The sequence below is a fragment of the Culex pipiens genome, chromosome 2 (assembly GCF_016801865.2).
Source record: "Culex pipiens pallens isolate TS chromosome 2, TS_CPP_V2, whole genome shotgun sequence".
Taxonomy (NCBI): Eukaryota; Metazoa; Arthropoda; class Insecta; order Diptera; family Culicidae; genus Culex; species Culex pipiens.
In genome coordinates, this window is record NC_068938.1 from 204,961,616 (window position 1) to 204,977,096 (window position 15,481).

At 36.3% G+C, this 15,481-nt stretch overlaps 1 protein-coding gene across 1 annotated transcript in view; it reads left to right on the top strand.

Moving 5' to 3' along the window:
• Window positions 1-2,021: 2,021 nt before the first annotated feature.
• LOC120416349 (cilia- and flagella-associated protein 157-like) overlaps window positions 2,022-15,481 on the top strand; it is a 34,347-nt gene continuing 20,887 nt past the window's right edge. The window contains exon 1 of the mRNA XM_039578079.2: window positions 2,022-2,687. Within this exon, the coding sequence (XP_039434013.1) occupies window positions 2,022-2,687 (666 nt within the window). The remainder of the gene's footprint in view (window positions 2,688-15,481) is intronic.

The window sequence follows — 15,481 nt, forward strand, 5'->3', positions numbered from 1 at the left end:
CACTTCGTGCGCCGTTTATCCGTTGTTGGATCAGATATGTCGGATTGCAGCGGAGGGTTTGGTGGAAGAGTTGGAAAAGTTTTGTTTTTTTTTTTCTTCGGATGGGAAGTGATGGAAAATTTAAACGTCTCAGGGTCGAACGAAGGTCGCAATGGTGAATTTTACCTCTAAGTATATATTTGATGGTGACGAGGGTGCAACCAGGGTTTGGAAAATAAACAATTTGTCGCCGGGATGTGACCTCCTTCGAATGGGTCAATTATGTTCTGGAGAGCGGGATGTTTATTCGGGTGGCACTTTTAGGAAGTAAATTAACAATTTGAAAAAGGGTATACCAATGGATGTAGGAAAATGTGATAATCCGAAGGGATTTTAACATAGTGGCTATGATTTAATCAACACAATCTAACCATATTCATTTTAAAAACTAACTGATTCCAAATGCAAAGTAAATTCTAATTACAATTTCAATTTCTAATTACAATTAAAATAAACAATAATTTGATTCATAAATATCACTTAAATGGCCATAACTTTCAACAGGGTGACCAGATCTTCATAGTTGATGACTCAATGGATAGGATTACCTATCCGATGATGTGTCACAAGATAGATCTGGACATCATTTTCATCAAGTTAACTGAGATCCTGCTACAAAAATGTATATAAATATGACTTAAGTGGCCATAACTTTAGATAGGGTGACCAGATATTCAAAGTCTTTCAAAGACTCAATGGATAGGTCTTTCAATTACCTATCCGATTATGTGTCACAAGATAGATCCGAACAACATTTTCATCAAGTTAACTGAGTTCCGGCTTCAAAAAAGTACATAAATATCACTTAAGTGGCCCTAGATTTGTATAGGGTGACCAGATCTTTAAAGTTAATGACTCTATGGATATGTTTTTCAATTATCACTTAAATGGCCATAACTTTCAACAGGGTGACCAGATCTTCATATTTGATGACTCAATGGATAGGATTACCTATCCGATAATGTGTCACAAGATAGATCTGGACATCATTTTCATCAAGTTAACTGAGATCCGGCTACAAAAAAGTATATAATCATCACTTAAGTGGCCATAACATTAGATAGGGTGACCAGATATTCAAAGTTTATGACTCAATGGATATGTTTTTCAATTATCACTTAAATGGCCATAACTTTCAACAGGGTGACCAGATCTTCATATTTGATGACTCAATGGATAGGATTACCTATCCGATGATGTGTCACAAGATAGATCTGGACATCATTTTCATCAAGTTAACTGAGATCCGGCTACAAAAAAGTATATAAATATCACTTAAGTGGCCATTACTTTAGATAGGGTGACCAGTTATTCAAAGTTTATGACTCAATGGATAGGTCTATCAATTACCTATCCGATTATGTATCACAAGATAGATCCGGACATCATTTTCATCAAGTTTACTGAGATCCAGCTTCAAGAAAGTACATAAATATCACTTAAGTGGCCATAACTTTAGGTAAGGTGACTAGATCTTCAAAGTTTATAACTCAATGGATAGGTCTTTCAATTACCTATCCGATGATTTGTCTCATGATAGGATCCGGACATCATTTTCATCAAATTAACTGAGAACCAGCTTCAAAAAAGAACATACATTTCACTTAAGTTGCCCTAACATTGTGTAGGGTGACCAGATCTTCAAAGTTTATGACTCAATAGATATGTCATTCAATTATTTATGCAATAATGTATCACAAGATAGATCCGGACTGACCAGATTTTCAAAGTTAATGACTCAATGGAAAGGTATTTTAATTATTTTTTGGGGATTGGTGTTCAATATCACTTTTTTATGCATAACTTATAACTTTTGAACGACTTATCAAAACTTCAAAAAAGTTAAACTTGATGAACGGGACCTTAAACCGAGTCGAATGCGACCATTTTACATACAGACATTTGCTCAGTTTTCTATTCTGAGTCGATATGTATACAATATATACTATACATGTAGGACATCTACTCTACGCGGGGACAGCATGAACGGAGCAAACGGCGTCCAGCGACCAGGCTTCTCCTTCAAACGACCGGAATCCAGCGTCAAGCGACCAGGCTTCTACTTCAAAAACCTCGCGGCGACGGCAAGTGCACGGACGAGCGTCAGCGACCAGGCTGCTTCTCTCTACTCTACGCGGGGACAGCAGGAACGGAGCGAACGGCGTCCAGCGACCAGGCTTCTCCTTCAAACGACCGGAATCCAGCGACCAGGCTTCTACTTCAAAAACCTCGCGGCGACGGCAAGTGCACGGACGAGCGTCAGCGACCAGGCTGCTTCTCTCTACTCTACGCGGGGACAGCAGGAACGGAGCAAACGGCGTCCAGCGACCAGGCTTCTCCTTCAAACGACCGGAATCCAGCGACCAGGCTTCTACTTCAAAAACCTCGCGGCGACGGCAAGTGCACGGACGAGCGTCAGCGACCAGGCTGCTTCTCTCTACTCTACGCGGGGACAGCATGAACGGAGCAAACGGCGTCCAGCGACCAGGCTTCTCCTTCAAACGACCGGAATCCAGCGTCAAGCGACCAGGCTTCTACTTCAAAAACCTCGCGGCGACGGCAAGTGCACGGACGAGCGTCAGCGACCAGGCTGCTTCTCTCTACTCTACGCGGGGACAGCAAGACAACAGGAACGGACCAGCGACCAAGTTTGCCGGGATGAAGACCAACAGAACGGTGACGACTTTTCAACAATTTTCAGTCTTGTCAAACACACCTCAATCAATCATAGTGAGCGCCTACATGAAAATTAAAAACAAAATGTCTGAGTTGGCCCTTTGCAAAATACAGTTACGACACTTTAGCTTAATCCATTATTAATTAAGCCAGATTTGTTTGGATCAACTTGTGATGTACTAGAAAAATGCTCTCCATACCATAAACTGTATGAATCTCAGGAATTACTTTTTTTGGTTGGATGGCTGATTTTACCGAAAATAAAATATGAAATGGGGTTTTCCCCCATAGTAAAACATTAGAATTTCCAGCCAAACTTAAATGCTCAAGAGCTGTGACGAAACCTGAACCAAATTTGCTGAAAATTTCAGGGGAGCTTCTGTGGACATAGAACAATGATTTTATCAACAATGCAGCGGTCTAGCTGACATTTTTGCATTTCCAAGGGGCCCTGAACCACCCTAATGTAGGTAGGTCTAGGACGTTTTCATAAAAAGAAATTGGTTAAGATTAACCCATTGATACTCGAGCCTAAAGTTGGTAAAAAAAAAGTTTTTGATACAAAAATTACTTTTTAATATCGCTAATAACTTTTGCGGTACGAGTTTTACAGCTTTGGCATGTTCTACAAAGTTGTAGAGTAGACCATTAAATTTCCAATAAGAATCTCACTTTTGAGAAAATTTGAATGAAAGTAGCGTGCCCTGCAGGTAAACCCGTAAAAAATCTGGTTTTTCATACATTTTTCCGATTTTTTAAATACAAACTTCACCCTCGAGTATCAATGGGTCAATGTTGACCGATTTTGCTCATATTTGACCCAGCGTCCTAAAATAGGTCAAGGAACAATAATCAGCTTGTGGAGCGAGGTTTTGGAAAAAAAGTCCCATATCCTGGAAACCCTAATGGAACATGTCATAAAAGAAGAAAATTGTTTTATTGCGTTAAAAGCTCATCTACCAATAGAAACTGAAATTTGAAAACCCAAAATCAACACAGTACGTTTCAATTCAACTTTTACGATTATCACTGCTTCTAATCGCTCGTAATCCTTCGACAATTTCACTCAGTTCTCGTCACGGAAAGTACTCAATGGGGTATAATATACCCTTTAATATGGCACCCATCAGGTCTAGGGAAAGTTGAAAGCTTTCCATTTCAACCCACCCACCAAAATGCACACTCTGGCTGACTACTTCTGTCTACGCAAAAGGGTAATAAAAATGGGATCCATGGAAATTGCTCTACGTGGGGATGTTTTATGGGAAAATTTATTTCCCCTCCGCACACACAGTCAGTGAGTGTTGGGTCTCGGATTTTGCTTTTGTACATATGTACTGTAAAAACCCGTAGGTTATGATCATTATGATGATGATTATGATCCTTTTTAACTGCTTTTGAAAGCTTTTTTTACACGCAAACTTAAATAAAAGTTGGTATAAAATTACAGGTTTTGCAAAGTTGCATGAAAACGTTACCATTGAACTAAAGTTTTAAAAGTGATTGACAAAATCCTTAAAGCAAAACATAAAAATACTGAGGTTTTTTCCCCAACTTGAAACTAATCACTTTTTCCAGTTCTCGCATTGTTGCTCACTTTCTTGGAAATTCCTCCGGAGTGTGACAATCACTTCTAGATTTGAATTGGCTTTACCAAGTACTACCACCAAATCCCCCACGACGGGGAGGGGGTGTTGATTTTCTTTGTTCGGTTGATTGCGATCTGGCATCACCATTGAGCAAAACAAGCCATCATTCTGATATCTTGTGTAGTGCTTTTGTGGTTCACTGAAAATTCGCCCGAAATTGAATGGAGTGCTGCTGTAAAAAGCGAGACACTGACTCCGAACAAGTTTGTCTTTGATTAAGGAACGTTCCTCTTTTTGTCTGAGCAGTTTGTTACGAATTGGTCCAACAACTGGAGTTTTTTGCTGATGGCAGAATGGCATAACGACTTCTCCCCGGGCAGAGCCATTCAGTTGGCACCAAAACGATAAATAACTCACTTTATCGTAATTGCAGCGTCACTGACGACAAAACAGACCTCCTTCTTGTGTCTCCAAGGAAACCTGCAATAAAAGTGCAATTTCATAGTTTCTCGAAGAAGCATCCCAGCACAAAACATCTTGTTGCATCTTGTTTCGGGGGCGAGGAAAAGATGATTTGCTTATTCCATTCTGCGTCCAATTTTCAATTCGTTTTTCGCTGCTGGCTTGGAAAACAAGAGGGAAATTTGCCCATCTTCATCCAAAGCACACGGACAGAAGCATTGCTCACTTTTCTTGCTGCAAGCGCGCGCTCTCAACGGCTAACTTAATCAGTTACAGTTTGTTAACTTTCCGGCAGGCAAAATGTTATTCATCATGAGCATCTGCTCACTCATTTACTGTTGCTGTTGTTGCTTCAGCCCTGCCGGTGAATTATGCAAGTTGGCGTGCAGTCCGAGCTAATTAGAAAAATAAAGAAATTCTCAAGAGTCGTTACATAGAGTGGATGAATTCGTACTTCAGCAGGAGTTGCCTATTCATAATAAGTAGAATAATTTTAAAGCTTTTGGTTTTATTAAAATCCCAAGTAGGAAAAAGTTTCAGTTCTTTACAACAGCTCTTCAAGATAGCTACAGCATAGCAGTTTGGACCGCGGCAAGATTAAACTCTCTTTCAAACTCTTGAAGAAGTTCTGAAGAGAATTTAACTCCTGAGCTTGTTGCTGTTTTAGTTGTCAGTTTAAACAATGAAAATTAAATTAATCTTCCTCAATCATAACTAAAGTTCATAACGTGGAATTCAAGGATTTTTTTTATCAATGCTTTAACCCTCCCCAAGTAACCAAACAGCACTAAAACAAGTCAGTGTTCAGCACTACAAGCGCTTTACCAGCTGCGGATTATTGCTAACAAGTTTAGACATCTGCACTAAAAGCGCTTTTACAGCTGATTTGCGATCGGTTTTGGACTTTATATTTCTGATTTCCAGCTAGCCTCTACTGTTGTTGATCCAACCCTGCACAAAACGTCAAAAAAAATTGAGAGAAGCAAAAATGTGGCTCTCTCGGCTCTCTCTATTTCCCCTCCCCATCTTCTGATCTATTTTTGGCTTGTTTACTACCACGTTACCGACTCAGATGTTCGTGTGGGGAAGAGCCGATTTTTTTGCGTGAAAGGTAGATGTTGGAGATGTGATACCTTGATGCTTGAGTTTGCCGCCGATGTGTTGAATTTTCTGCGCCTTTATCCATTCGCCCAATTTGGAGTTGGCTTACCGCAGCTGTTTTTAAACCTACCAATGCTTGTACTTTGCATGATACCTAAAATAACTCTGTGGTATATGCTCCGTCAGACTCTGCTGGGGCAGGTTCCTCCATTATGACCAATACCCCAGTACCCACGGCGAATTCTGAAGATTCTTTAGGCACCGAAGAGGCTCAAAAAATGTCAACCTTTAGGCCAACCTACATTTTTCAAAAGAAGCGATTCTCTTTCATAATAATCGCAACATTAGTCCTCATTTTGTTTATTCAGCTCTTACGAAAAACTTCGATAAGGACTGAAAAAATCGACAGCACCTGCTAAAGCATGAAATCACGGTGAATCTCAGCCACCAACTGACAGCGGAAATTTCTGGAGCAACATTTAAAAAGGGCGCATAAGCATTTTGACAGCCAGGACGATTTAGCAAATTCCGAGCCAACAGGTAACTATTTAACAAAACCCGCAGTGTTAAAAGGTAGCTGGGAAGGCCAGCTACTGATTTACATTTTGAGTTTTGTGAAAAAGTTATTTTTTGGCTCGGAATTTGCAAAATTCTTCCAGCTGTCAAAATGCTTATCCGCCCTTTTCTCGTGTTGCTCCAGATTTTCTCCGCAGGTTTGTGATGGTTGTTCTAGTTGAAGGGATGAGCGAGTAAGAAATGTGTTTATTTTCGTTTGCTTCATTCTCTCTCTTTCACACCTCTTCTGTGTTGCCAGTTAATGGGGAAAAAAATCCAGCAGTGTTGCTAGGAGCAGCATTAATTCAGCTGCATTTCAGCAAAGCCTAAAGCAATTGTTTTAGAGCTGATTTGTTTTGATCTTAGCTGTTTTATGACTAACTAGCTGGTGAATGCTGATGAACAGCTAATTTATGATTTATATTAATGCTGGATGGTTACTTTGGGTCTACTGCACATTTTTTTTTCATTTTTTTTTATTTTTCCCTTGTTGTCATTTTGAGCACCTTTTTTTCTACGAAAAACTTTACTTCTCTTGTTTTATGTTTTTCTTGTTTCATTTTTAGTATTTTAAATTGCATTTATCTTGTTTAGGTTATGTTTGTTTTATGATAGTATTTGGCCTATTTTACCACCTCCTATCATTAAAGTTTGCCTGTCTAATTTTTTCATGTTTTTATAGCCACTTTTTCAATTTTTTGCTTGTTTTTCACATTTTCTGCTATAAAATGGCACCATTATCATTTAAATTGAAAATAAATGCGTAGAGGCATAGTCTGGGAAACTATAAAAACTACTGCATATTTTTTTATACTTAAAATATCGGAAATTTTAGTAAAAAACACAGCCAAAGTTGACACCTGAAAACATGACATTTTTTAAAACATTGGCAAAGTCACATAAAACAAGTAAAACTTCCAACCCATAAATTTTCTAAAATTTTAAGAGTTCTTCTGTTCAATGCTTTTAAAAGATCAAATTTGGTTGAAAATTTGATTTTTGGCGATATTTAAATTGAAGCCCGTCTAAAGGCGGGGTTGGGTTGTAGAGGGTTAAACCAATTTTAACAAAATTTTATTTGATAAGGGTGCACAGCACACAGAAAAAAACTAACTTAATCCACCTATGTGGTTGGTGCCTTCCTCACTCTTTTCCAAAAATGGGTGATATGTAATATGATGGGTTTGGACACAAATTTCGTCTAATTTCGTTAAGTTCCGCAATACAAAAAACACACATATCTTTCAAGGGCTCATAAGTGGCATCATAAGTGGTCATAGCTTGAGACAGGGTTGCAAGATCTTCAATGTTTTGGACCCGTTGGAAAGGTCTTTCGATTACCTAACCAGCGGTGGGTCGGATGATGGATCCGGACATTGTTTACATACATTTAAGTGAGATCCGGCTACAAAAAAATTACATAAATATCACTAAAGTGGTCAGAACTCGAGACAGGGTTGCCAGATTATCAATGTTTTGGACTCGTTGGAAAGGTCTTTCAATTACCTAACTAACGATGTATAACATGATGATATAACATTAATAGGGCTAGTGATTTTTCGCGATTTCGCGGAACCCGCGTAATCCGTGAAATCTGGTCAATACCGTGAAATGCCACGAAATTTGAAATGTTCACTTGAAAAGTTGCTCCTGAGTGATTGAAAATTGCCATGGATAATATTATGTGAAAATAAATGAAGATAACGCAAAGCAATTCTACTATTTTATTTTCAAAATGTGGTAAAATTTAATAATATGAACAATTTCTATTAAACGTGAGGCAAATTCAAAATGATTTAAATGGTTCAGGTAGAAATCAAGTTTTTTTTTAAATATTATTTAAAATATTATAAAAGTTGGTATATTTTTTTAAGCATTTGGCAAAATTTGATTGCAATCTGATATTGTTGTTGATTTTATTTGGATAACTTTAACTATATGGGTCACTCGCTTCCGATGTTGATTTTATTAACATCAAATGTTACATAAAACTGCTATAAATGAGACTTGACCTGAATGTTAAAAAAAATCCCTTTCTGCTAAAAACCACGAAAACAGACAACATTTTATTGCACTTTTTATGCAATTGCAATTATTCTGACATTCAAATTTCTAAAGTCTCAGTAAACTTAGGATAGCTGAATAGTAAATTCAGATGATAATTTTTTTTTATTATTATTTTACAAAATTTAACTCAGCAAAAATGGCATATTTTGTATCTTTAACTTTTGCCAACTTTTTACGTAACTTACCTTAACATATTTTTTTTTAAAATAAGACATTTTTGAATTTATTTGGAGCAGATTTTAAAGTACCGTGAAATTGCCGCGAAATTCCAAAGTATTGCAATTGGCATGCCGCGAAATTTCAAAAAAATTGCCGTGAAAAATCACTAGCCCTAAACATTAAGTTCCGCAATACAAAAAACACGCATATCTTTCAAGGGCTCATAAGTGGCATCATAAGTGGTCATAGCTTGAGACAGGGTTGCAAGATCTTCAATGTTTTGGACCCGTTGGAAAGGTCTTTCGATTACCTTACCAACGATGGGTCGGTTGATGGATCCGGACATTGTTTACATACATTTAAGTGAGATCCGGCTACAAAAAAGTACATAAATATCACTTAAGTGGTCAGAACTCGAGACAGGGTTGCCAGATCTTCAATGTTTAAGACTCGTTGGAAAGGTCTTTTGATTACCTAACCAACGATGGGTCGGATGATGGTTCCGGACATTGTTCACATACATTTAAGTGAGATCCGGCTACAAAAAAGTACATAAATATCACTCAAGTGGTCAGAACTCGAGACAGGGTTGCCAGATCTTCAATGTTTTAGACTCGTTGGAAAGGTCTTTCGATTACCTAACCAACGATGGGTTGGTTGATGGATCCGGACATTGTTTACATACATTTAAGTGAGATCCGGCTACAAAAAAGTACATAAATATCACTTAAGTGGTCAGTAATCGAGACAGGGTTGCCAGATCTTCAACGTTTTAGACTCGTTGGAAAGGTCTTTCGATTACCTTACCAACGATGGGTCGGTTGATGGATCCGGACATTGTTTACATACATTTAAGTGAGATCCGGCTACAAAAAAAGTACATCAATATCACTAAAGTGGTTAGAACTCGAGACAGGGTTGCCAGATCTTCAATGTTTTAAACTCGTTGGAAAGGTCTTTCGATTACCTAACCAACGAAGGGTCGGATGATGGATCCGGACATTGTTTACATACATTTAAGTGCGATCTGGCTACAAAAAAGTACATAAATATCACTTAAGTGGTTATAACTCGAGACAGGGTTGCCAGATTATCAATGTTTTGGACTCGTTGGAAAGGTCTTTCAATTACCTAACTAACGATGTATAACATGATGATGTTTGGTTCAGTTTACTGCCATTTATTCAACTTCCAAAAATATGCAAAAACACATTTTTATACATAACTTTTGAACTACTTATTGAAACTTCAAACAATTCAATAGCACCGTATGGGACCCTAAACCAAGTCGAATGCAACTGGTTTGGTCAAAATCGGTTCAGCCAGTGCTGAGAAAACTGCGTGACATTATTGGTCACATACACACACACATACACACACACATACACACACACATACACACACACATACACACAGACATTTGTTCAGTTTTCTTTTCTGAGTCGATATGTATACATCAAGGTGGGTTTTCGAGCTTTAAATAAAAAGTTCAATTTTAGAGCAGGATTATAGCCTTACCTCAGTGAGGAAGGCAAAAATGATGGTACACTCATCCCTCATATTCGGAACAGTTTACAGATCGGTCAATGTTCAAAAAATCATAGCAAATCGATAATTGAACTTAATGATTCGCTGTTAATTTCATTTGAAAGCTTTTGTTGGGATCTTTCGAATGCTGTATCGAACAACTGCAAATTTCAACTTTTATATCAAGTTTTTGAAGAAAAACTTTGACCCTTGAAATCCACAAATTCGGAACACTTTTTTCTTACGGATGTAAACAAACTTTGGTTCTCTCCATAAGTACATAATTTTTACAAAATAATGACTTCACGCACTGAAACCAACGAAACTCAAGCTTAGTTATGTTTTATGAATGGTCTGAAAACTTTTTTTGTTAAAATATCAGTAGAATTCAGGTGTTCCACAATTGTGGGAGGCACAATAACATCCCACAATCATGGAACAGGCAATTGGGAGGCAGTGTTTTGCTGCTAGGGATAAAATAGTCTTGAAATGAAGGTTTTTGTTCAAAAAGTACTACTTTTACTAGTGAAATAGCAAGAGAATGTCCAAATAAAGGTCCTTAAAAATAATAGGGTCGACAGAAAAGATGCATTTGGTATGCTATTGACAAATTGTCACAAAAGTGTTCCGAATTTGTGGGTGTTCCGAATATGTGGGATGACTGTAATATTCATCAGGAAATGGTGACAGATTTTGTGGCCAAAAATATGTGTAATATTACATCAGGAATTGATGAATTTTCATCAGTTTCTGATGAATATTCATCAAGTTCACATTTTTAAACATTTTTTGAGTAATATTACTCAAAAAATGATAAATATTCAACCAACAAAATTTTCAACATTCCAAAATTCAACTTTTTTTTTCTGTGCAACCAAGGAAATTGTTGTCTTCTTATGCCAAAATTGACAAACTTACGGACTCAATCCTGCAACAATCTAATTGTAAAAATAGGAAAATTTTATTGTAAGTCGCTTAGGAGACAGTACTTTAGGGGATAAATAAAAAAATATGTTGATAGTTCCCGTTGTTTCGAAAATACTAAAATATCTGTAACAAAAATCTTGGTGCAAAAGCTGTTGATGTGCATCGTTAATACGTGAAGAAAAAAAAAGTTGAATTTTGGAATGTTGAAAATTTGGTAGGTTGAATATTACCTCTTTTATTGAGTAATATTAAATAAAAATGTGTAAAATTGTGAACCTGATGAATATTCATCAAAAACTGATGAAAATTCATCATTTTCTGGGGTAAAATTAATCTTTTTTTTTAACACAAAATCTGTCACCATTTCCTGATGAACATTACCATAATTTTTTTTTTCTGTGTAAGGTGTTTTCAATAATTTGCAGTCTGAAACGGTGATGAGATAGAAATTTGGTGTCAAGGGGACTTTAATGTAAAATTAGAAGCCCGATTTGATGACGTGTTCAGAATTCCGAAAAAAAGTATTTTTCATCGAAAAAAACACTAAAAAAGTTTTAAAAACCATTTTCTGTTACTCAACTGTAAAAAATTGGGAACATGTCATTTATGGGAAATTTAATGTACTTTTCGAATCTACATTGACCCAGAAGGGTCATTTTTTCATTTAGAACAAAATTTTTCATTTTAAAATTTCGTGTTTTTTCTAACCTTGCAGGGTTATTTTTTAGAGTGTAACTTTGTTCTACAAAGTTGTAGAGCAGACAATAACATTTTTTTTATATATTAAGTTTTTGGTGTTTTTTAGTGTTTTTTTTTTTGATGAAAAATACGTGCCATACTTTATGGATGACGCCTTTTTGCAACTTGTTGCATAAACTACTGTTTTCTGAAATTGTAAACTTCTAAAGAAAAATTTAAAGTGACGAAATTACAAACTAATCATCACCAAAAATAACAATGCTGAAAAGTTCAACTTGGCACTCGTCTCAAAGAGTAATTCTTTTGACACTGTTTTGATTTTTGAGTCAACCTAAATTACGGACGCCAAACTAAAGCAGGAAAACAAACTTTTGATTGAAATCTTGTTCAATAGAGTTTTTTTGGAATTGCAAACAATATTGATGCAATTCGTTTCAAAACTCGATTTTACCAACACTCGTAGTATTTTTTCAACACGACTGAAAAACTTCATCATTTTTCAAATTGTTGCATAAGCTACTATTATAACATAAATAAAAATATACTCTTTCAAATTGGCTACAAACATATTTAACTCGACATTTTCGAAGTTAATGTCAGTAAACGTTTCATGTTCGTCAAGATGTGGGCTCCCTAAACATGCTCCAATCGAAAAAATAATTTATGTGGATAATTTATGTGATTCCATGCCAATAACTAAAATTTTAAATTTTGAATTTCAATTCCATGGAATTATCTTAAGCAACTTTTACGACCCACTTTCATAATTTTATTTATTAGTAGGGAATTAACCAACATTCAATTCTGTCCATTGTAGAGTGTGAAGGGTACTCAAATTTATCATACCTTGACGAAACTGAAGTAATTTGGACACTATTTGGAAAATCAAACCTCTTTATAATGTTGTCAACGCATGGAAAACTAGGTTGGTTCCATATAAAAACAAACTAGTTTTCCTTGCGCTTGGTATTCGAAGAGTTATGTTAAACAATTTTTTTGATTACACAAGTTCAATTTTAGCACAATTGAAGCACTTTTGGAGTTGGACTTCCTGGTTTATATGGACATGATTTTCACAATTAAATTTAAAACAATCATTTCTTGAAATGAAATCACACAATTTAATTATTTTATTGTTGAAGGATTCCTCACACACCAAAAAACTGTCAGTTTCCGAGAATTTTTGTTGTTAACTTTCACTCATAAAGCACAGATTACCAACATCATATGACGCCAAACATCCCAAAATCACTGAGCTGAGTATTTCTGCTTTGGTCCGATTCCATTGCCGCGGTAACTCAACCGAACCTATCTCACGAAACAGCCGTCACTCAGCCAGAAATCGACGAACTTGCGCAGTACGAGTTCAGAGTCTGAGTTCCATGACACACTTGCCGGTATAGATAACAAACACCCCCTAGAATGCTCTGATGGGAGGTCATTTAGGAAAAATACAAGAAGAGGTTGTTTTGTTTTCTAATTTCGTAATAATAATGAGATGTTGATCCTTCGCAAAACTTTTAGATTTTGATCAAAATATGTTTTTTATAATGTAAAAGAAATTGAAAGAAGGAAAAATTACAAAAGCTATAACTCAAGAGTGTCTGGCCATGCTCATTAGCTTGAAACGAGTTTACCTGCCAAATTATGCAAATTATTTTCAAACATCCTTCCCAGCTCCTTCAAGTTGGTCGTTAGCATTTCCCTGGCAAAATATTGTCCGACAATTAGCAACCCCAGAAAAGTGGCACGTAGTTCAAACATTTATCTTGATGGAAATCAGACTTGCTTAAACGAGAAGAAATTATTTGAAAATTTCCGACACTGTTCAATTTCCAAATCTAACCTAGAATCAAATCACTTCGAACAACCTTCAAGGGTAAAACATTCATCCGTAAAGTGTTTGATTCACTTCGGACTTCATTAAAACAAAAGCTCAAATCTGAACCGTCCCGTAGAGCAGCTGACCACCATTAGCCGCAGAACAAGCGCAAGTGCCTTGGAAGATGTGCCCCCCGGCGGTCGGGGAGGCCTGGTAATCTTTATGAAGGTCATAGAATTACAAATGATGGCCATGAATTATTTATCTCATCCGGCCAAGGATGGGGTTTTTTTTGCTTCATCTTCCTCCCCGATACAGATCCGGATGTTGGCCACCGGTGCCATTCCTCATGGACACAATGCTGCTGCTGCCTGCCACAGAACTTGCTGAAATGTTGCTTCTCATGTTTTCCAAATCCTTAGTCCGGACGCCCTCTCCGTTGCTAAACGGCATCGTTTAGCGCAGTATATATCACATTTGGGTGGCATAAATTACCCGTTATTATACAATGTTTTTTGCTGGATTTCTGCCCGAGTTCTGGACGGCCTTGGGCACAATCTGTGAAATGTGGTGAACATTGTTACAAGGTTGCTGTTTTTTGTTTCAGTTTACCACATAAATAAATTTTCTCAATCAAATTAGAGGAACAAAACCCAAAATAAATCACATTTCTTGGTGAATATTAAGAGAAGCCCAATTGGGCACCACGCAATCTGACCCCGAGGTTTCATCCCCTAAAATTTCCCAGTCTAACACTTTTCGGTCCATTGAATGGCTGACACATTCAAGTCCAAGCAGTATTTATAGTGAGGATAGTTGGGAAAAGAACATGGTCGTCCACAAAATGTAGAATTCCATGGAAAAATGCACAAAAACTAAATAGAATACAAAATTTTGTTTTCAGTCATTTTTTTAAGAGAAGAGCCAATTCGAATAAGCTAACAACAAATTTTACATTTTCTGTATAAAACATGCTTCTTTTCCGACAATTCAAGAATATCTACGGAGAAAGTTTTGAATATTTAGAGTGCTTTTCGATGGTAACCTACACAGTAAAAATTGAGTAAATTTAGATGGAGTAATATTTGAAGGCGTAATATTACCTCTTTTATGAAGTAATATTTCCACAATTCAGACTGCATATGTGTAAAAACACTGAATGAGTTGCGAATTTACTCATTTTAAGTGGTAAAATTACACATTTTTTGTGACATAAAAGATGTACTCATTTTTTCTCATGACATTGCGATATTTTGTATGCAACGATGCAACCCTATACCTACATTTGTTCTTATTTTTTTGTATTTGTTTGATATTTCCAACTTTGTAAAACATGGTAAAAAATTTGAATTGATTTTACAAAATAAGTAAAAACAGAAATTTTGTGTGGAAAACTTGGCAGTTCTTGATGACGGCAGATGCTGAAAAAATATCGAATAAAAGACTCCAAGATATTGATCTGAGACCAAAATTACCCATACAACGAAGTTTCAAAGTTCATCAATTCTCTCAAAATTCGGAAAACGACTTTTCATTGTATTTTTATTTTGCATTTGTATGAGACTACATTCGATACCTTATATCCAAGTAACACATTTTTTTATCATAAATTACTTCAAAGAAGTCTCCATTAACATTTTGGGACTGTCCTTAGAAAATTGTTATGAAATCATTCGAAAATTTAAACCTTTTGTAAATGTAGAATCTTCTACATTCGAAATCACTGAATAGCAAAAGTTAAATATATTTATAAATAAATTAAAAATTCTAGCATATAAAAATGAGCTACAAAATCACCGATTGTGATTGGACACTCAATAATATCTCTAAATGAATGTTTGAAATATCTGAATAAATA